Genomic DNA, 24,776 nt, shown 5'->3' with positions numbered 1-24,776 from the left:
ATCTTTCAACAATTAGAGTTGCAAACACACTTAAATTATTCCAGACTATAGCAAAAGATGGAAAGCTCTTGAATTTATTTCAAGCATAACTTTAATGTCAAAATCTACTAAAGATGGTAACACAAAAAAGAAAAAAAAATAGATCAATTTCACTATAAATATAGGTAAAATTCTAAACATAATATTAGCAAAAATAGAACCAATGTGCCAAAGGAGTAGTTAATACAACTAAGGGCAGTTTATTTAAGGAATGTAAAGTGGTTTAATGTCAGAAAATCTATCACATAATTACTTACAACCACACATGTAAGAAAAAAAATCACTGAAAATATTAATAAATGCCAAAATGATATTTGATATGATTCAGCAGGCATCTCCAATTATAAAAACTCTAAGAATAATAGCAACAGAAGAAAACAACCTACAATAGAATATTTACTAAATCAAGAGTATATATTATCCTAAATGGAAAAACATGGCAAGTATCTTAATTATAATTAGGAACTTAGCAGATATGCTCAGTATCTTCATTATTATTTAATCCTGTCTTGAGGATTTTTGAAGAAAATAAAACATCTAGTATAAAAATTAGAAAAGAAGATATAAAACTACGTATTTTCTGTCGGTAATATGAATGCATGACCAGGAAGCCTATGAGAAATGCAAGTTTAAAAAAAAACAAAACCGGGCTTCCCTGGTGGCACAGTGGTTGAGAGTCCGCCTGCCAATGCAGGGGCACAGGTCCGTGCTCCGGTCCGGGAAGATCCCACATGCCGCGGAGCGGCTGGGCCCGTGAGCCATGGCCGCTGAGCCTGCGCATCCGGAGCCTGTGCTCCGCAACGGGAGAGGCCACAACAGTGAGAGGCCTGCGTACCACAAAAAAAAACAACAACAACAAAAAAAACTTTAGAATTAAAAATTGTTAAGATAGCTGGATATAAGATAAACATCTAAATATCAACATCTTTTCTCCATTTAGGTACCTATAAATGATAAATATATTTATAGTAGCAACAATAAAATACTTAGAATAAATTTTCCAAGAAAGATACAGGACCTTTTTGAAACGGACCATAACACTATTGAAAAATGTCAAATAACATCTGGCTAGTGGAAGGACATACCAGGTTCTTGACTGAGAAGATGTAATTTCATAAAAATGTCAATTATTAAATGTAATGCCATTCCAATTAGAATTTCAACAGGATTTTGTTTTGGGGAGGTAGGAAAAGAATTAGATAATTTTATCTTAAAATACTTTTTGAAGGGCTATGTAAAAAACAAATTTTAGGGACTTCCCTGGCAGTCCAGTGGTTAAGACTGTGCTTCTACTGCAGGGGGCATGGGTTCGATCCGTGGTTGGGGAACTAAAATCCTGCATGCAGCGTGGTATGGGCAAAAGAAAAAAAAATTTTTTTAACTTATGTATTGCATAAAACATCTGCAAGGCAAGAAAGAAACAATAGATATAGAAAAAACATATTTGTATCAGAGATGATATACAAAGGGGTATGTTTGTAATATACAAAGAGATCTCACAATTTGATTTTTTTTAAAAGGTAGAATCTAATAAATGGGTGAGGATATGAATAGGCAATTCTTATATAGATACAATTTCTCAATAAACATATTCTTTAAACTCATCCAAATTGTCTGCCAACAAATTCACTAACACTCAGGAAGAGGCAAATTAAAGCAACAATAAAATTTTACTTTACACCTATCAGAGTAGCAAAAACTAAAGAGAATTATAACACTTATTGCGGTAGGGACAAAGAGAAAACATGCTCCCAGGTATTGCTAGGTATGAATATAACGTATTACTGTCCTTTGGGAAAGTAACATGGTAACATCTATGAAAATTTAAAATACATAATAAATTCCTTGACCCTGCAATCCCAACTTCTTGGACTCTAGCCCATAGAAATAAAAACACCACCAGTGAGGACAAATTACAATGATGTTTATTGAAGCATTATTTATAGTAGAAAAAATAGAAATGAAGTGGTTAAATAAATTATGGCCTATTTACCACATGGAATATTAAGTAGCCATTAAAAGGAATAAATAGGAACTATTGTATATCAATTAATTTGGAAGGATTTCCATGAAATACTGCTTTATTTTTGTAAATGCATATATAGGTCTGTATACAGTTGTATGGAAACAGAGGGGAAAAATGAAAGGATACTTATCATTTGTTAACACTGCCTACTGGGGGAAGGAAGAAGAGAAGTGAGATGTGGGGACCCAGCAAAAAGAGGAAGAGAAAAAGGAGATTTTACTTTAAATGTGTGAACATGATCAAATTATACATTTATGTAAAGTTATAAACCTATATGTGAGTATACAAAAAATATTTTTTTTGAATAGGAAAATCTAAACGTCACCTATTGGATTGTGATTGAAAAAACATGAAACTAAAGTAAGACCCAGGGGAAGGACAACACCATAAAGCACTACAATTTAGTCACTATGGTAACCTGCAAAGTATTTTTGCAGAGCTGCTCTCATAGTTCCCACGCGTACAATCAAAACAAATATGCTAAACATTAAAATTTAAAGAGAATTGGTCATTTTATGTGTTGTATTAACACATTTAATAGTGTCATTGTACATAATGTGAAATTTATGTTAAATCCGTATAATATTATACAGTAAAGGCCATCTACTTTGTTTACTCTGATGACTGTGGTTTCCAAAGGACTAAGAGTATAAAGAAAAAATTTTGATGCTACAGTACAGGTGATGAGAGAGGCTACATGCAAATATAAGGTGTCCTTTTCAAACATATATATGCACGCAGGTATACCTATAAACCTATTCATATATACTATATGCTACACTGTATTTGTACATGCTATCAGATTTGAAAATTCACATCACTTATGTGAGTTCATTTTCATAGTGGTACTAGAAGAATTAACTATATTACCCCCTTTAGAAGATAAAAACACATAGATAAATAATGTGGAGGGTTTTCCATTATGAATTTTGTCTTTTCTCTCCTTACAAGTTTATATATAAAAAACAATTCACTGTGAATTTTGTTAAAAAGAAAAAAACCTAAAAACCTAAAAAATGATGGAAGATGCAATTTGGGGAAAATTATAATTTTCCCATTATACTTGATGAATTAACAATTTTCACAAATATGAAGTCCCAAAGCAATTGTGCAAGAAGGTCTCACAAAGTAGTAGGTCTTTCGTTAAATTTAGAAATAATTGATACTAGATTTTAAAGTGCATGGAAGATTGTTTCTCACTAGAGATCTCACTTCTATCCAACCAAATCTGGTATTCCTTTTGTTGAAAGTGCCTGTCCCGTTCTTCAAACTTTACTTCCTTCTTCAAGAAGCCTGCCCAGACTCCCTCCAGCAGCACAGGATTTTTTACTCTTACCATCTATTCTCACTTACTGTTGCTATATTAGGTGGCTTGCATACTCTTCTCCCTGCTGACTATGAGCTAGCTCCTTGAGGGCAAAAACCAAGGCCTGGGACTTTCTCGACCTTCAGTGTTGACCGCATACATGCCTACCACCAGCCCATTTAGGTACCGTTTATTTCCTATTTCTGTGCTCTTGCTTATGTTATCTCATTCTTCAATATTCTCACCCTTCTCAATAATTTGTGTTTCCTGAAAAACTGATGGAATTTCCTCTGATGATTTCTTATTTCTACAGGCCATTTATGCCCAGCATAGAGATTTATCTCCTTCTTGTGTCCATGCACTGCTTCAAATTGCTCTCTAATTACTCCATATGTGCATACTTTGTATCCAAAGCTAGATCCTAGACAAAAACCATGGGGACTGTTTTTTAAATTTTCAAATATCCTAGTACCAAGCACAAGTAATTTAATCATCAATTCTGGTTCAATTAAGGAAGACATCTTTTTTTCTCTCTCTAGATTCTCATTGTACTCTCAAATATGTTATTAAATTTAGAATTCTTTGATTTGTATTTAATGGATGGATTCAGGGGCAAACACACAAACAGAGTGACCTCAAAATGCTTCTGAAATCACACAATGGCCAGAGGAGACCCTGGGAAAACGATGAAATGAGGCTTTCTTCATGTCCCTGAAAGAGGACTCAAGTTCCTTTCTCTTATTGGAGACAGGCCTTGATCCTAATCGCCACACTTGTACATGTGAAATTAACATCTCAAACTGCCTGCAAGTATCTCTCTGTCCAAAGTTCCCTCAGAAACATAATAAGACTGTTGGAAATGTAAATAACACATGAGGTTGAAAAATAATAATAAATTAGGTGAGATAGGAATAAAGGACATATAACCCAAGGCATCGTTCTTGTCTGGTTTTCCATATAAACCCTCTGGAGGTTAATGCAAGTTGCCTGGGAATAGATTGAGGAGGGGGATATTTACTTGAGAAGCAACTGACAGAAACATAAAACATATATGAACTTTCATCGTCCATTTAAAAAGTAATAAAATTACCAAAAACAAACTAGAGAACAAAGGAAGGGATAAAAGTATTTTTGAAGTTTGGTGAAGTACATTTATACAGTCATTTTGCCCTTGTGAATCTTTACCACAAAATCTTATCCATTCTTCAAAGCTAACCATGATTTGATTACAAAGACAGTTAAAACTCTAAGCCAATTTTTGATCTAGACCTTTTCATTTAAAAAAAGCAGAATCCAGTATTAAAATAAATGCATAGCGCACATGAATGAAGAGAGGGTCTAAATGGCTATTGGAGTGATATTTCCCCCTAAACATATGGCATTGACATCAAGAACACACAACCACTTGGGCCAAGACCTAAAACCAGCTGTAATGTGAATCTGCTAAAGAAGAAGAGAAAATTCCTGTGTTGCATTAAACTTCAGTTTCTTTCCAGAGCTATTATTTTAACAGATACTCATTATATGTGCACTTCACTTTGCTATCATTGTTTTTTCTCTGCAAGGTTAGTTCAAAGAGTAGGACCAAAACCTTACAGAAAGGAGAGGCATGAAGAGGAAAATCTGCATCGCTAATCATCCCAGTTGAAGATCACTTTTCCATACACTGATGTTCAAATGAATCAGTACCCCACCTGACATGTCTTAGATGGACAGAAATCCCTAAACTTCATCACTGAAAATACAGATGCCCTAAAAAATGTATAATTCCAGATGAATAGTAATGGATATTAATCTCATTATCTGTTTGAGTACAGACTGGTAGAAAAGGTGGGAGCTGGAAAATTTTTATTTTCTCATAGATTTTTTATATTTTCAAGTGTGCCTAAAGAAAAATTTCGACTTGGACTGTTGCAAAATGCCCAACCCAACACCTGCCACACAGGCATTCAATAAATAGTAGAGGGCAAAATTATTTTTCTAGAATGGTATTTACTGGAGAATCAGGGGCCCTTTGACCTGAATACTCTTGTAAGTTGTCTCTTTCCCACTTGTGATGCCGTGTCAAACATGATCACTCAGTACAAGGTAACTAGAGAGGAGGGTTTTGTCTGGTTTATTCCAGCTGTCCTACTGCCTTGCCTTTCCTCCATACAAGTACACTGTGTTCTTTCTGTCCTATCTCAGCGCAAAAGGCACCTATCAAATAGGCCTTCTCTGACCATCTTACAAAAATGCAAACGCACCCTAGGCTCTCACCTCCTCCTTATTCTGCTTTTTACTTCTATGTAGTAATTAGCATCATATGACAGCTTTTCTATTTACTTGCTTATTTGTAGACTATCACTAGAAAGCAAGTTCCCTGAGGTCAGGGGCCTTGTCTCATTCACAGCTCCATGTCCTAGAACAAACACTGCCTGATGCACAGAAGATCCTCAGTAAGTAGTTATTGAATAAATTCTTTTCTGAGAAGAATAAGCTGCCACCTGCCAGGTAATGGCCTGAAAGCACCAATAGACTGGCACCTCTTCCAAACCCACTGCGGGATTTCCTTCAAGGAGGGGATCTCTGTGCTCACTTTCAGGTTGAAAATGACAATGCAGAGTTTGGGGAATGCTTGCCCCTCTGATTTGTCTATAGCATACGCGGGCCTCTCACTGTTGTGGCCTCTTGCGTTGCGGAGCACAGGCTCCGGATGCGCAGGCCCAGCGGCCATGGCTCACGGGCCCAGCCGCTCCGCAGTGTGTGGGATCTTCCCGGACGGGGACACGAACCCCTGTCCCCTGCATCGGCAGGTGGACTCTCAACCACTGCGCCACCAGGGAAGCCCTCTGTCTCTCTCAATTTCAAGCTTTTAGGAAAAAGCACCATGTCTATATTATTTTCTACCACCAATAACTTTTAGGTGCTTAGTAAATGCTGAGAGGTGATTTTTGCTTTGTGGAAAACATGCAGCCCTCTGAATTGTAGCTTATTAAAGACAATCTTTACATTCTAGAAATGGTACACTACATGTTGGGTGATATCGTCTATGTCTTCCAGAGATTTATGCTATAAAAAGGACACAATAGAACACATGAAGTGACTGTGATTTTTAACATTTTAAACAGGATTAAAAATATTTTTTTACCTTTTTGTTACTGTCATTTAAAATTTGGTTTAAGTTCATCATGGTGACAATAAAAACAATGAATATACCAAATAATTCAGAAAAAGCATAATTTTACCTGAATTATTTAGAATGGCTGCTCCAAATTGCTACTTTCCTAGGTATCATATTAAATAATGACTAAAAAAATATCAATAGTAAACAAAATATTCTCATTCAGTGGACTTATCCCTAACTGAAGTATCTTTCCCCAGCAAATAATATCATCATCGGAGTAAAAATATGTGAACTGTATTTATAAAAGTCACAAATTGTATGCTACCTAAAACTGACTTCATTGGATTACAATTAAGAGACTACTGACCGATTCACTTTGTTATAAAGCAGAAACTAACACACCATTGTAAAGCAATTATACCCCAATAAAGATGTTAAAAAAAAAAAAAAAGAGAGACTACTGACCTTCTGGATGTTGAGTGCACTTGGTTTTAACTTTAAACAAATCAACTCTAGGTCAGTCACTTCTTCAAGTCGATGTCCAGATTTTAATGGGTAATTGAAGATTTCAGATCACATACTCATAAGCTGATTAATTGTGATTGACACAGTCCCTGCTGCTAAAGTCTGGATCGATGGCAAATTTACTCATATTACAAAATTTGTTCATGTAGCGATTTTCTTTTTTTAAGTGCTATTCTTTAAAAAAACAAAAGAAAACCAAACCGTTTACCCCAAAATGCCCCTTCTGGCTCAGAAAACAAGCAGTAAATATTTAATAGCCTTTTAAATGTCTAATCTTTTAAGAAGTAAACTGTATTAAATTGTAGGACTCAATGCTTTAAGCCACCTGGATCAACTCTACACTGGTGAGATCTAAATGTGAGCAGTAACACTCTCTCCTTTGCAGCTTTTCATGAAACTGACACTAAATATTCCAGAAAAAAAAGTAAAATATAAACAAATCCTACATTTTACTTTATTAAATATTAGAATCACAACTACAATAATAGCAATAGAGCATTATTGATAGGTAGTATGTTTGTTCATAAGCTATAGTAATCATTTCTAATGAGAAATATGATATTGAATAGTTATAAAAGATATACTTTCAATTTCATTTTCAATCTATGTTCATTAGCAACAGTGGAGGCTAAATCTTATTTAAGTAGAAATGAATTTCAATATGCAGGATGAATGAATCAATTTATACTGCAGTTGAAATTCCACAAGATAAACATATATTTAGTCTAAGTAAGTAAAAAGCTACATCTTCCACTGTCTGGGTAAGAATACCTGAAATTTCATGCTTTTGAGGGCTTTACTTCTTTTTTTATTTACAAAAAAGTCACAAACTCAAAATGCTATTTTAAAATCAAAGAAATCTGTTCTGTATCTCATTTTACTATTTAATAGAACAGCTGAAAAATGACTTAAAGATGTGGCCATATGGTGTGAAAATCCAGAATCAAGGAAAGAATGAGATACTGCAAACATGTAAAAAGCAATAAGAGAAGGCAGCTCTGAGCTCAGTTGAGAATGAAGCGCTGATGACGGAGACTGTCTTTTATTGATGACATTTGAGGACACTGACTCCCTGGTGTTTTCCAAAACATGAATTCTGCACTTCAAGTGTTTGAGAGATTTAGCTAAGTCTCCTTCCCTCAGCCTGCGGTTGTTTGCACAGAAAGACTCCATCGAATAAATTACTGAACCTTCCAGCACAGCTCAATTAACTGAATGAAGCAGGGAGAGAAAAGCTCCAATCTGGTAATCACAGAACAGAACCTGGCATCATTTTTGCTTAAAGAGTGTACAAGTGGATCACAGGGCATTTAAGAGACGGTCTGAATCTAAGAATAATGACAATACGAAGAGATGGGAGGCACTCAGACTAACACTTTGCCCTCTGCTGATCTTTCCGTGGGAAGTTAGAGTCAGGTGTTTGCATTCTGGAGTCACTTTATTGCCTGTCTTCATGAAGAATTCTGGTGTCTCCACCCTGTTTCCCCAGCCTCACACATAAGCTGAGCCAAACTTTGTTCCCCGGAAGTTCCAAACGGTTCCTTCCCTTAAATGCAACGTCTCAATGTAACTCAACTTCATGCAACAAAACCTCGAGTCTGATGATGAACAATTAAGCCATCTATGCCTAAAGAGTTGACTAGTTCTGACCCACCTCCAGTGTTCTGAATTCAGTTATTTGTCCATTAATTCATTCAACAAAGTTTTTCTCACGCCAGGCACGGTATTACCAACGTGAATAAAACAGTCTCAAAGAGCTCACAGTCTAGGGAGGAAAACACCCTTGCAAACAAAATTTATAACAGATGAGTTAAATATGCCAGCCAAGGTACACACTGTTTCCAGAGGGGACTTCTGAATTGGGGAAATGCTACAGGTTCTGCTGAGTTATGGTTTACCCAAATCCACAGAGCAATTTTAGATTTAATTTCTTAGGAACATGTGGATGCTTTGAAGTCATCTGAGACATTTCCCTTGCCGCCTTGAGAGTAAAGTGTGGTCCTTCCTACCCAGCCCTTCCCCTTAATTCCAGCATGTGGGCAGGTGGCAGAGGAAGTTCCAAAGGGGACTACTCTGGGGTTGACTTGCAGACAAAGAACTTAGACTCTGCTCCTTGGCTCTCCCAAACCACTTGGTAACAAGACAACAATAAAGGAGGAATAATGCTAACAATCGCAGGGTTTGCTTACACATTAAAAACTGACTACTGCCCTCAACCATACATGACCCCACAGTCAAATAAGTCAGTAGCTGTGGAAGTTGCGAAAACCACAGCTTAAAGGCTGAAAGACCCACATTGTACCAGTGGTGTTTCCTTAAAAACAGACAATATCCTCGTCAGTAGAAAGTGCTGAAAACACTAAAGAATGACTGAAAGATAGGAGGGGTGGGCACGTGAGAAAGCAAAGAGATGTTTGCGAGAGCTGAGAGGAAATCCTGACACACCAACCTGACCCCCTCCCCACAAAATAACTAGGTCTCCTTTCAGCCCAAGGCTCCCTACTACCTGGGGAATCTGGCTTCATTCCAACAGCAGTGCCCTCATGTGCTGAACTGAAAATAAAACAAAGGATGCCATTCATCATATTTTTCAACAACTGGTTTCTTTTCTTAGTTTGGAAGAAAAACTTGGCAATCATAAAGCTCAGTTTTTTATTTTTATATATTTTTTTCTTAGTGACAAAATAAACTGAAAAAGAAAAAAAAATGCCCAATGGTAAGAAAAGAAAAATATACAAGACCCTTCAGAGCTCAGTTGGCCACACACTGCCATTCGGCTGACACCAAAGCGTGGAATGCAACACTCTTAAGTTCTCCCAACCCAAAGGGCCAGCTGCCTTCTGCTTCTGTAAGATGTGGCTACTTAGGGAAATTCACATAGGCTCCCAGTGTTAACTATGCTGCATATTTACTTTAATCAAAGTGACATTTCCCAGATGGTGTCATCAGAAAACCTCATCTGAAATGAGGAGTATAAGAGAACTCAGTTGTATATTCTGGGGAAAATTGGATACAGGTGTTCCCCCATTTTAAGATGCCTCAGTTTACGAAAATATAAAACGATGAAACAGATACATTTATGACATGTGACCAGCACCCCTGCCCCTTAGAAATGGGTACCTGGTACCTAGAATGGGCATCAGGCAGTCACATGAAGGTGAGAATGAATAAATGATAACACCTCTCCATTACCAACTGCACCATCTCAACACTCTCCAGTGTTAACTCTGAGCCTAATGTTTTGTGGTTCCCAGGACCCCCTCAAACACCTCCACCCGGGGTGGGGAGAGGAGGAAAGGCGAGAAAGAAAGCGTTTGAAGCAAGAAGCCACTCAAAGGTACCTCTGAAAATTAGTAGACCTAAAGAATCTAATTCACTGACTATACATGCTGAGACCCTAAGCTGTAAACGAAACAGATGGCTTCCTCCATGGAGGGTGAAGCATAATGATGACATTTACTTTAGTAATTAAATTGTTGTGATGTGGGCTTTGAAAGAAAGGACAGGCATTATGAAGTCTATAACCTAACCTAGTGGTCTTAGAAGATGTTTCTGAGGAAATGACTCATTGCTCCAGAAATTAGACAGCAATGGGTAAAAAGCACAAACTTTAGAAAGGACAGACTAAATGGAAACCTGGTCTTGCAACTTAGCAGCTGTATGACCTTAAGGAAGTTACTTAACCTCTCTGAGCCTCAGTTTTTTGTTTTTCCTCCACAACTTATGCATTTCTGGTGCTGGGTACCAGAAGACATATTCATTTGTGACAACATTTTGGTCCTGCTTTGTGTGTCACAACACTGGGTAAGCCATCGCAGTGGGAGAGAGGAGTATTCCTGGAAGCCACTCCCCCACTGGGAGAGTTGGCAGTAACTTAACTACGCGTGGAAGTGACTATGAACCACATAAATATATCACACTAAATCCTAATTATCCCCAACTCAACCTCCCTTTATCTGGGTCCAAAAATGCCCATGGCCACTCCCAGAACCAGCTACATAATTTGTGGGGCTCAGTGCAAATGGAAAATTATTCAGAATTTCAGTGACAGCAGAGCACTGAACAAGCACAGGACCCCGTGCTACTGCACAGGCTGTAAGTCCACGAGGCCGACCCTGGCCACTCCAATACCACCTGTCATGAGGAGAAGTTTAATAAAGTATAATTGGGAATATACATCAGTTTCAACAAGTTGTGGCTAAAATATCTTATGTTTGCAAGTTTTACAAAATCGTACAACACTACGAGCTTCTTACCAGGGCCTGTCCCGGGCTTCACACAAGTGAGGGCACTCGCAGCTTAAGCTTCCTCAGCATTGTGGTAAATCTGCCCCGCTAAAATACAGTAGGTGCTCAATAAACACTAGTGAATGAAGCCTTATCCTCAGAGGCTTTACAGTCTAGCCAGCAAGCCAAACAAGAGATCAATTAAAGCCCTGCCACAACTCAACAAATCAAGTCCAAAAAATATAACTGCATGAAATGTGGGGATGTGAATTCAGAGTAGAACAAATAACCCAAGTGACTCTAGGCGGTCTGCCAGCCAGGAGTTTCTGGGGTATTGACTGCACAATCCAGATGTGCCCTGGTGCTAGCTGCAGTTTTGGCACCATCTGGTGGCAACATCCTTCCCTTACTTAAACAGTGACGGGGACCTTTCTGGGTCCTACAGACATCGTGGCTCTTTCAGGACTGTGAGAGTGATTCCAGGAATCTCCCAATTAATTGTAGCAAGTTTTGTGACTCAATCTGCAGAAATTCATCTGGGAGAAATCTGGGGATGTGGGGATTCATCCTCCACTTCCTCACTTGGTGAGGCATGGCTGTGCTTAGCAGCACTGAATCAGTCCTGCAGAGGAGACACTGACAGTCCAGGGGAGGAAGCTATGAAACTGGACGCTGATGGATCTTCCAGGTACAGGAAGGAATAAATGGGCAAGAACTCAGTATATGATAATTGTGTAAAAGACAGATCTCGAAGAGATTTTAAATGAGAAAAGAGTACAGAAGTACGGTCTGGAAGAAGTTTCAGGATTCTGAGGTGGGCCATCCTATGGAACTGCCATGGAAGGGGATGTTCAACCAACTGGATGTACAATTTCTCACTAGATCACAAGAAACTAGAGGCAAATGCTGACCAGGCCTAGGAGGAGAGGCCTGAAGTCCTGAGGATGTGGGTTCAAGGGCACTGTTTAGGGTTAGAGCAGTATAAATCTACAGAAGATGGGATATGGTGGGAGGAAACTCCTGACTGACCCAGTGGGCTAAAAAGAACTTGGGGAATTTCATTTCTTTACAGTCATCTACTCCAAAGGGTTGTTGTGAAAATCACATAACAGTACTTGACACTTAGTTGGAATTCAATGAAAGGTAGCCACGATTAATGATGCTAAAAGGGTTCACTGAAGACATCCTTCTGTATCTCGCTCTTTCATCTTGCTTTTATCCTTGTGAAATAGTGGAGTGGATATCATAAAGGAAGGTGAACTACTAAACACAATTGTAGGGTAGACAGAATAATACTTATCAATTACCAAAAATTCTTTATACTTACTAGAAACAATATAATTTTATAACACTTGGTCATTGCTAGACTACATCAATCATAATGATTACTTTTCCCAAAGCAGTTGGTCTTCATGAAGACAGAGGTACCTAAGAAGTTAGGAAACAGTAACTGGTTGCAGATGGGGTTTCCTAAGAAAAAGTTAATAGGATGGTACATAAAAGGCTTGGGAAAGATGTTTAGCTAGGAGCCTACCACCAGCTAAAAAGCATCATCTACCTGGCAGGTGAAGATGGCATGAAAGGAAAGACATACAACTATTAAAAGATTGAAAAGACTGGGCTTCCCTGATGGTGCAGTGGTTGAGAGTCCGCCTGCCGATGCAGGGGACACAGGTTCGTGCCCTGGTTCGGGAAGATCCCACATGCCGCGGAGCAACTGGGCCCGTGAGCCATGGCCACTGAGCCTGCGCGTCCAGAGCCTGTGCTCCGCAACGGGAGAGGCCACAACAGTGAGAAGCCCGCGTACCGCAAAAAAAAAAAAAAAAAAGATTGAAAAGACTTTAATTTTCTTTTCTTTGTTTTTAAATTAATTAATTTATTTGTTTATCTTTGGCTGCGCTGGGTCTCTGTCGCTGCGTGCAGGCTTTTTCTAGCTGCAGCAAGTGGGGGCTACTCTTCATTGCTGTGTGCAGGCTTCTCATTGTGGTGGCTTCTCTGTTGCAGAGCACCAGCTCTAGGTGCGTGGGCTTCAGTAGTTGTGGCACTCAGGCTCAGTAGTTGTGGCTCATGGGCTCTAGAGTGCAGGCTCAGAAGTTGTGGTGCACAGGCTTAGTTGCTCCGTGGCATGTTGGATCTCCCCAGACCAGGGCTCGAACCCATGTCCCCTTCATTGGCAGGTGGATTCTTAACCACTGACCATGAGGGAAATCCCAACTTTAATTTTTAAAATTATATTAGTCTATATTTTTAATGGTGGACTAAGCTACTACATGAAAGACATTCACTGGAAAACTCTATCCAATGAGTTACCATGATATTTCCAATCCTTACCCCAATTCAACACTCAGACTCCCTATTAGATGAAAGAATAGCAAGACTGTCAAAGGGAACACAGAACGTGATGATAAGAAAACAATGAAATTCAGAGAATACAATGCGAATGAGAAGAAAAGGCAAGTAATCATCAACAAGCTGTTTTCATTAGGTTCTATAGATCCACACTAAATATTTTCTGCCTTTTTCTCCTTTCCTTCCATTTGGTCTGTTGATAGGTTTATTTCTGACAGGATCTAGTCAGAATTTATTTCTGACAGGATCTAAGTATTTCAAAAGAAATAACGTTGAAAATTTGGTCAACAGTTGTTGGAGAACCAAAAGAGCTAGGAGAGAACGTGGTGCCCAGAGATAAAAATAACTGCAGGAAGCACTATGCCCCAAGGCTGGAGGATCAAAGGGAGGGGGCAGGGTTCTCAGAGTCTAGAAGCCTAGAGAGGCCTCACAGAGCTGGGGTGCAGCCACTGCCGGTGCTTCTGAGCGCACATTGAGGCAGGTTCTCAAAGTGACAGGAGAAAAAAGCTGGAGCCTGGAACCAAGAGCCACTGTCAGGTCAAGAGCCACTGCTGCGGTGGGGCTGCCCGAAACGGGAAGGAACTTGAAACAGCAAGCCCCTCTCCTCCTTCAGCCCTGCAGCCTCCCTGTCCAGCTCCCCAGAGAGGCAGAGCCTAACGGCAGAGTCCTGGTGGCATAAAGCAGCATAGGTGAGGGTTGGTGTGGGGCTGGGAGACAAAAGCTGGACCATGCACACATTACACATTTAGAAAGAGCAATTCATCCCATGTTTAGGTCTCTGTCGCTCATCTTAACTCACAACAAACTAATTAGCCGCAAAATACTGCAAATTGGGCAAAAGAAGTGACAGAGTAATCCAACGTCAGGCTGAGTTCAACCAGAGCCATGCTTCACCAGCACCTTTCCTTGTACCTTAGAGGAGCACTCTAAGGGATTGCTGTTAGCGGCCTAACTGTTCTTACCTATGAAAAATGGGCTCCTTCGAAGCCATGTGCGGGCCTGCTTAAAACAATAAGCTTTTCGAACCCCCAAGTGCGACATACTCCGGGAGCGTGGTCTGGATGCTTATCAAACAAGTTCCTGGGCCATTCTCTGAAGTTTCTGGGCAAGTACAAACAAAAGAGTCAAATAAAATGCCTTTTAAAAGCAAGGCAGTGGAGCACGTACCCTGTCAGTGAGATCCTCATATCCTCACAGAGTAAACAGTAACATGAGAATATTTATACTAAACAAAACTGTATATCAAGCCTGCTTTGGCTCAGCCAGAGGGAATGATAAATTCCTTGCAGATCTCTCATAGAGTGGTCCTTTGTGGTCCATGGACGCCACTTCCAAGACGGTACAAACCAATTACAGAGCAAGGCTTTTCATTATGTTGAGGAATGAAAATATCACCCCCCATTTTGTTTTATTTTACAGTTATATTTTACTTAGCCCTCCCCCTTATGTTAAAGATGTTTTAACTTGTGGAGTCAAGCCCAAGTTCAGGTTGGAAGCAAATGACAGCCCCTCCCCACCAACAACAAAAGCCCTTATCACCTCACAGCCTAGCTTTTTGCTTTCCTTGTCCCCCTTCTAAGAAACTAAAACTTGAATTTAAAGTGGGGTAGAGTAAAAAACACTAAAGAGTTAATAAAATGTAAACTCTATTTGTCCACATCGATTTTGTCCCATTTACAATTGGCACAAGTCATGGGCAAAGTCATCTGGCAGGAGATGGAGGTTAAACAAGCTATGAAGCCACATTCCATACAATGTCCACTTTGAGGTCCAATGGAAAAAATACTGCAGAAACATTTGCACAAAGTGTTGGTCTGTTTCTAAGAGAGTAATATGAGAAAAGGTTAATATGAATCAGGGTATTTGTTAGTTTGGTCAGATTTTTCTCAACCCAATTTGATAATCCTTCTTATTGTTATAGATCCATCCTGGCTACTTCTGCCAGCTCATACATAGAAAGAGCTGATGATGCCACATCCGTCCAAAGGATAAACCTTCAGCAACTTACAGCTGTTTCAGATTTTCTAAAGAACCATGGTGGAGCAAGGGAGAAGAGGAAGAGAGAAAGACAATAGAAAAAAACAGCGAAATTAGAATATGAACAAGTGGTAAGAAGTGAGGTTGCGCTGGTTTTGAAAATTGTTTATAACAAAAATAGTATATTATTGTCTTAAATAGACAGCTGGGCTTCCCTGGTGGCGCAGTGGTTGAGAGTCCACCTGCCGATGCAGGGGACATGGGTTCGTGCCCCGGTCCGGGAGGATCCCATATGCCGCGGAGCGGCTGGGCCCGTGAGCCATGGCCGCTGAGCCTGCGCGTCCGGAGCCTGTGTCCCGCAACGGGAGAGGCCACAACAGTGAGAGGCCCGCGTACCGCAAAACAAAGCAAAACAAAACAAAAGACAGCTGGATCAAATGCCAAATTTAATCAACTCCATTTTAAACCATTAACTAAGCCTCACATGTAGTGCCCAAGTCCATCATAATAGATTAAAAAGGGAAAAACAGATCTTATATGTTTGTACACTTTAATGGATATTAGAAATTTGACAAAATTTTATTTAGAAAGTGTGGGCTTAGTGAAATTGTCTTATTCACATGTTTGTTTTTTTAAATTTTTATGAAATTAATATATAATTTTTAATAATTGTGGTAAAATATACATAAAATTTACCATTTTAACCATTTTAAAGTGTGTAGTTCAGTGGCATTAAGTATTCATATTATTGTACAACCATCACCACTATCCATCTCCAGAATTATTTTTTCATCTTAAAAACTGCAACTCCGTACACCCATTAATAGATGTTTGGTTATAAATAGGCCTTGCTCAAAACTGGCAGTCTAGAATGCAGTGACACGAATCTGGAGAGGTTAATCCAGGCAAGTGGCAAATGAATCAACTCCTACTACAACCCCTAATGACTCAGTGACAACCTGTGCCTTTACCCTCTCTCATGTGTTTAATATTGATGACCAAAACTGAAGCAAAGCTCTAGAAGAGGTCTGGAAAAAGTGTTAATATATTTCATTTTTACATTACAGCTTACAAAGTACTTCCATTTATCCCCTAGAACACAATCTGAGTGGGAACTCTTTTCCCTGTTTTATAGGCAATGAAACTATGCCTACGGGGAAGGTAAGGGCAAGGACCAGAACCCAAGCCAGAATCCACTGTCCATCGCTTATCCTACTAGGCCACATGGCCTCTGCCAAAGCAAGAGAAAAAAGAGGCATGACAACTTCTCAGCTCTCCCAGACTCACTGGGTCTAACTGGAGAGCATTTGCCCTCTTCATCACAGCAACTAAACTTCCTTACGCCTGAAAACCACACCTGGTTCATCATTTCTCCATCTTTGCTGTATTTATATTAAACAGCAAAAAGAAAACACCCCCAAAAAAGCACAATTCTGAAACACAATTAATGCAATCACAGTCAAGAGTCAAATGTAAGTCAAAAAAATATACTAGGATAGATTACTGGATCCTGTAAAAAGACTGAGTTCAACCTCTTTTTTATTTTTAATTACTTAAAATAAACTCACATTATGTGCTCTTATTAGACAAGACCATAATCTTTCTTGCTAAACAAAACCTATGGAAAAATACATTTCTTTGTGCTTTATGAACAGAAAGCATCTTGTACCAAAGAATTATAAGCACTAAGGATTTACATAAAATTGCCAGAATCAGCAAGTGGTGGCTTCTTTCAGTTCACAGAGAGGCAACCTATTTTGATTTCTTTCAAATAACATTTTTCCACCAAAACCCTTCTCTTTGCTCAAGAGCAATAAATTCCCTAAACCTTCAGACTTCCCATTTAAATTCCAAAAAGGATAAATACAATCCCTTGAAGTCATGCCCAACACCATCATTCCACTTCTCCACATAAACATAAAAAAATTAGACAAATCTGGCTCCAGAATGAACAGTGGGTCATCCCAAACAAGGCAGGAAAGAACAATCATGCTTCGAAAGAGTAATTTTATTTTATAATTCTCTCCATTTTTTAGTTACTTAGTACCTGATTTTTAAAAGTGCACATTAAAAAAATGATTACTTAAAAAATGAGAGTTGAATACAGGACTCTGGAATAAAGAGGTCAGGAAAACCAAATAAATTGAGTCCGTTTTTAGTTTTGTTCATGATAATTAAAGACGATTTGGCAACGATGGCCATTTTACCCAGCTGATTCAGGAGGGCTTCTAGTACATGCAAGTGCATGAACTTGATACACGAAGTTTTAATGACGACTAGAAATATCATAAGGCGATTATGGACAATCTATCAACACCTGTTGTTGTCACTGGACAGAGAATGCTTCCAGTTTTCCAACTCACAGCTGGAACCAAGCTCTTGGATCTTCTACTCGTCTTCACTGGCCAAAAGAAAACTTTGTAATGGCTGATATTTTTTCCTTACAATTTCAATGAAGCCTTAGATTGGATCACATGAAAATGCCTCTGCGTATCTTCCAGAACTCCCCAATACCTTCCTTAATAGCATATTCAGCACAGTTCTTGCACTCTTGGGGTGTAAATCCAATTAATGCTCTTCCTTTAATGCCAATTCCCTGATCACTTGCCAATTTTTTAACTTGAGCTTCTATGTAATGAGGAGATACATAATAAAAATGGTCCCCAAGGACACTGTAAGCCATGTATTGAGAGCCTTCTGAGGTTTCTGTAACTTCTTGATCTTCAAAACTCTCTACATTGCAAGCTATCTCAATTTTCCCTTCGTGAGGAAAAGCCATCGTTTGGACGCCCTTCAATCCATTCACATTTGAGCCCCGAATGGCACTAGCGATCTCTTTTCCCAGAGCCAAGTCTTGAGAATCTATGGTAACATTGCAGTTCATCACATATGGGCTAGCGCCGATGCCTAAATCATTAGAAAAGCATGTTAATCAAGCAAAGTGAAAGCCTCATTTTGAAGATTCTATTCTTTACCCAATTTTAATCCAAGGAGTTTCCTTTACTTGGTTTTACTTTTAAAATAATACACAAATATTCCTCATTATCAACTCCAGAATTGTCTAAAGGTCATACATATTTTTAATAACAGAGTTATTTGAGCTATAAGCAGATACTTTTATCTACTCTAAATGTATCTGGATGTTTTTTCTAGAATGGTTAAGAAAAGCCCTGACTTTCTAAAGTATCAACAGATATTTCAAAAGGCACATTTGAAAATTAAATATCAACAGCAGCAAAATGTCTTGGCCTTCCATTCATTTCGAAGGCCATCTCCACAGGGGCTGGAATTCAGTGCCAGGACTACGGGTCTGGGAGACAGGAATAAATCACACTCTGTACCCATCCCTTCCACCCCAAACACAGACCCATCATCACTGAGCTAGGTTAAGATCGGATTCAAATGAACCTCAGCAACAGTCTTGGCTAGGAAAGGAGGTCACTAAAAAGTGACAAACAGTCTTGGAATTGGGAAGGACAAAGGGACTCTTGTGTCTCATGACCATGTGGGTTTGGCAGGGCAGGGTTTGGGGCACTATGTATACCTTCTTGGTATAACCAGTTGGAGGCATCTCTTTCTTCCATCCCCAGCTTCCCAAGGGACTGGGACTGCCATTGCTACTCCAGAGCCTGGTTACTCTAGAGCCCAGGGGCAACTGTCCTGCTTTTCCCTGCCTTGGGGAAGATGCAGCTCATGTTACATAAATAGCCCTGCTCTAATTATAGTTTACATTATAAGATGGACAACTTGGTTAAATTAGCATTGGTATAAAAAGCTTAGGTTTGCAGTTTCTTCGTTTTGGGGGAACTTTACATTTCTAAACGCAAAGTGACTAGGGATTGATGAGGGATAAAAGGCTGACCTCACCTTCAGCATAAGACAGTTCTTTAGTTACTATTCCAACATTATTTTACTGTCAATGCTTTTTCTTGCTACTTTCAAACTTATTGCTCATGGTGTCAGTATCCAGTGAGAGATCCTGCTGAATTCACTTTCCCCTAGACAGTCGTGGTTTGGGGGCTTTGCTGCCTAGCCTGGGTACTCTCATACTAATAGACGCTTTACAGAAAATCAGCACACGGAAACCACATTTCATCTTTTTCCCACACATGTACATAATGAAACATTTCAACTCCCGAGGCTGGGCCTCTTCCTACTGGGAATTCTGCAGGAATGAATCAGATTACAGTATTTCTCCATAATGCTTATTTCATAAAAATTAAATTTCCTAACAGTCAATACACATCTCTCTCAACCTCATACACCAATCACTTACTCTAAATATCTTTGAGAATTATATCAGTTTTAACATTTCACAGAGTACAATTGGAAATTTTTCTTGTCAATACTAATGTCATTCATTAATGGAAAGCATCCAAGCATGGTTTCTCTCTCCTCTACCCCTCAACAGGTAATGTTACAAACAGTCCCATTTTTCTCATATCTGATATACATACCCTATTCTGACTCAAGAAGTGGCCTCATCTTTATCATTATTCAAACAAATAGCTAGATCACACTCAGATTTTGCTGAAAAGTATGTATACATATATTGGGTTATACTAAGTATTGATACTATTCAAAATACTTATTGGGCCTATTGTGCTTTGCTATACCAGAACTTTGATATGCCCAGTCAACATTCAGATATTCATACGTAAGTTATCAGCTTGGGGGAGCTAGTCACTTCCAAGGCAAGTTCGTTCATATGGACCCAGGGCTCTTCCTCCCCACAGTATGGTGGCATGGACCATTCCATCCCTAAAGACATGGGATTTTTTCTGAATCCCCCGTCCAGCAGATTCCAAGGCACCTGTTACCACCATGTGCCCAATAACTGTACCTTCTGTCACAGAATTTCTAAAATTGATCATTCTTGCTAATAAATGAACTCATTACCTAAGATAAGTTATTAGATGTAGAATAAGCTTAGACGTTAAGTCCAGAGCACAAGAGTGCCATAAAGAATTCACTTGTCCCAACACTGATTTACTTAATTAAAATAAATCTCTACTTAAAAAATTCCTTCAAAAGCTAATTATTTCTTAGAAAAATAAAATTGAACATTAGAAGTAACTTTTATATTCTCTTCTAAATAAAATAAGAGTAATCACAAACAACACAGAATAATCATTTCTTTTGTGTATGCTCTTGTTATGTGTGTTTTAAATTCTTTTTTAAAATTTATTTATTTATTTTTGGCTGCATTGGGTCTTTGTTGCTGTGCATGGGCTGTCTCTAGTTGTGTTGAGCAGGGGCTATTCTTCGTTGCGGTGCGCGGGCTTCAGTAGTTGTGGCACGCGGGCTCAATAGTTGTGGTTCGCGGGCTGTAGAGCACAGGCTCAGTAGTTGTGGCGCACGGTCTTAGTTGCTCCATGTCATGTGGGATCTTCCCGGACCAGGGATCGAACCCGTGTCCCCTGCATTGGCAGGCGGATTCTTAACCACTGCGCCTCCAGGGAAGTCCCTTAAATACTTCTATTAAACTTTAATTATACAGTAATTAATTTTGTTTTATCATTATATCTTATTCAAGCAGTGAATAAACAGAGACAGTCAATGAAGCTGAGAAGTTTCTGGCCTAATCAGGTAGTAGTACCCTTCCTGAGGGGTTGTGAGGTCATGACCCATTTCTTAGAAGGAAAGAAAGGAAGAAAGGGAGAAAGAAAGGGAAAAAGAAAAGAAGAAGAGGGCTTCCCTGGTGGCGCAGTGGTTGAGAGTCCACCTGCCGATGCAGGGGACATGGGTTCGTGCCCCAGTCCTGGAAGATCCCACATGCCGCGGAGCACCTAGGCCCGTGAGCCATAGCTGCTGAGCCTGCGCATCCGGAGCCTGTGCTCCGCAACGGGAGAGGCCACAACAGTGAGAGGCCTGCGTACCACAAAAAAAAAAGAAAAGAAGAAGAGAAACTGCTTTCTGCCCAAATGCACGCATTTCTAATTCCTCCATTTAATCCTTCCCACGTCCAACACCAATATGGTGATCCAATTCTAATGAATCAAATTCTGCATTTAAATCCAGCAGTCCCAGTGACCTTATATGAAATGCTGAATTTGATTTTTTTTATGCTAGTTTAAACTTAGTAAAGATTCTTTAAATAAGGGAGGTAATTAATCCCAGAAAATCGTAATTCTAGTTAAATGTCATATAATTAAAGAAATTCCATTTTTTGCTCTAAAATTAGAAACCTGATGTGAAAGTTTGTTTCTCAGTTTGCGGTCTCGCCCCGCTCCTGCCTCCCGCAGATTGGCACTCGGCTGCTCTGGCGGCAGCATGAATCTCCTCACTGCAAAGCTGAAATTCCAATTTTATTCCAACGCAACTGTCACAACGCCCTGAAGCAAGCTAAAAACAAGGAAAAAAATCTTTGGTATGATTTCACTTTCCATGTGTTCTTTAATGAAAAATTTATCATTCTAAATATTGGTGTTTACTCCTAGTTATATACTTTTTTTATCAAAAAGAAAAAGAAACTGAGATTCAGTTGCTATTATTTCACAGGGAAATATAACAGGCCTGATGTTTTCCTGACAATTCTGTTATTTTCTTGTGTGGAAACACTGTATTTATCATATACTGTACGGCTGGTGATTCAGATATTGTAGAGACCTTATGGTGAACTGATATAGATGTAAACTCTTTATGCCAGATTGTTTAAGCATAAAAAAAACAAATGCACTTAATTAACATCTGATGTGTAGCTTTTGCAAACACAAATGCAATATTTGTGTTTGAGCACTGGCAGTAATGACTGTGAACTATGCTATTAATGTCTGGTTTAAAGATGCTTGCGGTAGGACCATGTCTGGAATAACACAAATAAAAAACTGCATTCAGACAAAACAATAGTGAAGAGGCCATTAGAAAAATGAAAAAGCAGCACTCAAAAGAAACACATGTATTTTTTTCCCCCTTTAGATCAAAATTATTCTCAAAAATAGTTCCAGGTGCCACCATCTTCAATCAATTAATGGTGAAAAGATTCTATATATTTTCCTCCACAGAAAGGATTTCATTTTAGGGAGTCAGAAGTTGCTAAGGGATGTATTTAGAAGTTCTATTTATCATATTAAGTTCCTCTTTGGCGGCTTAGTTTTAAAAGATGCATGAGGAGAGAGCCGAGGTGGTGCTTTGGGATATTTGGCATTTTTATATCTGAAGAGAGAACTGCAAATTTGTGGATTACATTACAGTTTGAATAAATAAAGAGATTCTCATGAACTAATGTGCGACTCCCTCATTAAATATGTTTTTACTGAAAACCTGCTGAGTTCCAGGAACCATGCAGGTTACTGGGTGTAAAAACATGAAAGTTAAAATAACATAAAACCTAGCCTAAATGTGGTCCTTGCTTCAGACTAACAAACAGAGCAAGAAAACAGACTTGGAACTCAGGTTCAAAAATATAAACAGCTGTTATTACACCAAAAGCAATTAGTCATCATTACGTATTGGTATTTTAAATTTTTTAGAACATGTACTAAAGAGAAACCACAGCTGAAACAGGACATTTGATGACTAAAGCCATAAAACTCAAACATAATTGCTAAGTCCAATACTCCCATGGCGGGAAGAATGCAGGACTCTTATGCGTGTGGCCAAATCCACAGAAAAGAAAGCTGAGTGACACTGTGTGGCATAGGGCCGGCAGTGGCTCCCCGTGAGTCTGAATTCAAGTTCTGCCTCTTCAGGGACACTGCCTCTGCTCAGCTGTCTTTCAGCAAAATGGCTATGACGTTTTCCCACTCTGCAAGGAATTGTGAGCCTCAATTTCTCAACTCTGAATCTTTCAGAGTAACAGTACTTCAGAGAGGAAATCACAGAGGTAGATACATGTTAATATCATAATGGAATGAAGCCAGTCCAGTTGAAAGGAACCTCAGGTGACCTGCCTGCTCCCAGGTTTTCTATAGAACAGTGCCTTTCACCAGCTCATGCAGAGACAAAAGCAAAGTCCTTCATGCTTCTATTACAGGTTACACACTTAATTACACATTGAGCCTTTCATCTTCCATCACTCCAACTAGATTTACAAGCAAATGTAGAAAATTATGAAAATAGGTTCCTCAAAACAGGACTCATTCTAAAACTAGAAATTATTTTTCAAAGACTAGGTAAAGTTTTGGGTGTGAAGTAAACGGCATTATTCAATGTCAAGAAAAGTGCCTGATGCTGCAACGTCTCATTTACTGAGACAGAAGTAAGCAGGGACAGCTCTCACTAACCCATTGAAATAACTAAACAGAAGTCCTTGATTCCAAGATGTGCCAATTACCTCCATCTATGATTCCTAAGGCATCACATGAAACTACAGTTCAAAGAATTGTCCCTCTATTTTTAAACAATGATGCATATATGCAGGCCAGTCATATATCAGCCAGCGGTGTTTAAATTATCCTATAAATGTTTAGGGTTTTAAAATATATATGTATAAAGTATTTATTTATAGATCTAAAAGTATCAACTATTACTGCTTTGTCCTTATTTATGTTCCTCATGAGCTGGCCAACTACAAACTTTTAAAAGGAATTTGGTTTAAAAGATTTTGTGTGTTTGGCACTGACTATGGGTGTTAATCATTTCTGAGCTCACTTTTTTCTCTTCTGTTTATAATATTCTCAGGGAACTTCAAAACAGAAACCTGTTCCCTTATAGATTCTGCTTCCTCTTGGGTACTGTGTAGATTACTTTGTCACTGGAAAGTTAACTGTAAGTGTTCAGTTGATAGCACCAATCATTTCTATTTAATTTTTTTAGGAAAAGAAATAAATACAGCAATGTGTTGAAGCTTTTCTGTTTTGATGGGAGGAGTGGAAAACTATGTTGAGAAACATTGATGTAAATAAAAAATGTTAGAAAAATATATAAAGCCATTAAATTTAAAAATAAGGAGGGAAATCGCCATAGTTAGGAACTAAATTCACTGAAAAACTAGATGAATAACATTTCTACCCTAATGATAGAGGTGCTAGAAATTCTCCTTCAGTAGATATTACTTTTAAAAATGAAAACATTTTACTCCTTCTTACGTGTTTCTTAAGAGATAATTCGTGCAAGTAAGGTAACCTAAGATTTCGGTTGATTATGTGTCTTAAACTCGAATTATAATCTTGTTCATGAAATATTAGAAACTGTTTATCCATATCCTTTATTCACTGTTCCTCTCTGAAACATTTTACTTTTCTATTAGAATCTGCTTTGAGCCTATTAAATGAGGTGTCT

The 24,776-nt window shown here is 38.7% G+C and overlaps 1 protein-coding gene across 12 annotated transcripts in view; it reads right to left on the bottom strand.

Moving 5' to 3' along the window:
• Positions 1–16,179: 16,179 nt before the first annotated feature.
• Positions 16,180–24,776, bottom strand: part of FTCDNL1 (formiminotransferase cyclodeaminase N-terminal like) — a 94,738-nt gene continuing 86,141 nt past the window's right edge. For 9 of the 12 annotated variants that reach the window (XM_067741075.1, XM_067741073.1, XM_067741072.1 and 6 more), the window contains one exon: positions 16,180–18,461. In XM_067741075.1, coding sequence (XP_067597176.1) covers positions 18,025–18,461 — 437 coding nt within the window. In that variant the 3' untranslated portion in view covers positions 16,180–18,024. Of the gene's footprint in view, positions 18,462–21,742; positions 21,900–24,776 lie in introns of all 12 variants that reach the window. The other 3 variants (XM_067741081.1, XM_067741082.1, XM_067741080.1) reach the window with 3 other exon arrangements.

This window comes from Pseudorca crassidens, chromosome 6 (assembly GCF_039906515.1).
Source record: "Pseudorca crassidens isolate mPseCra1 chromosome 6, mPseCra1.hap1, whole genome shotgun sequence".
Classification (NCBI taxonomy): domain Eukaryota; kingdom Metazoa; phylum Chordata; class Mammalia; order Artiodactyla; family Delphinidae; genus Pseudorca; species Pseudorca crassidens.
Note: the sequence above shows the minus strand (reverse complement) of the source record. Positions and strands in the feature narration are given on the sequence as shown.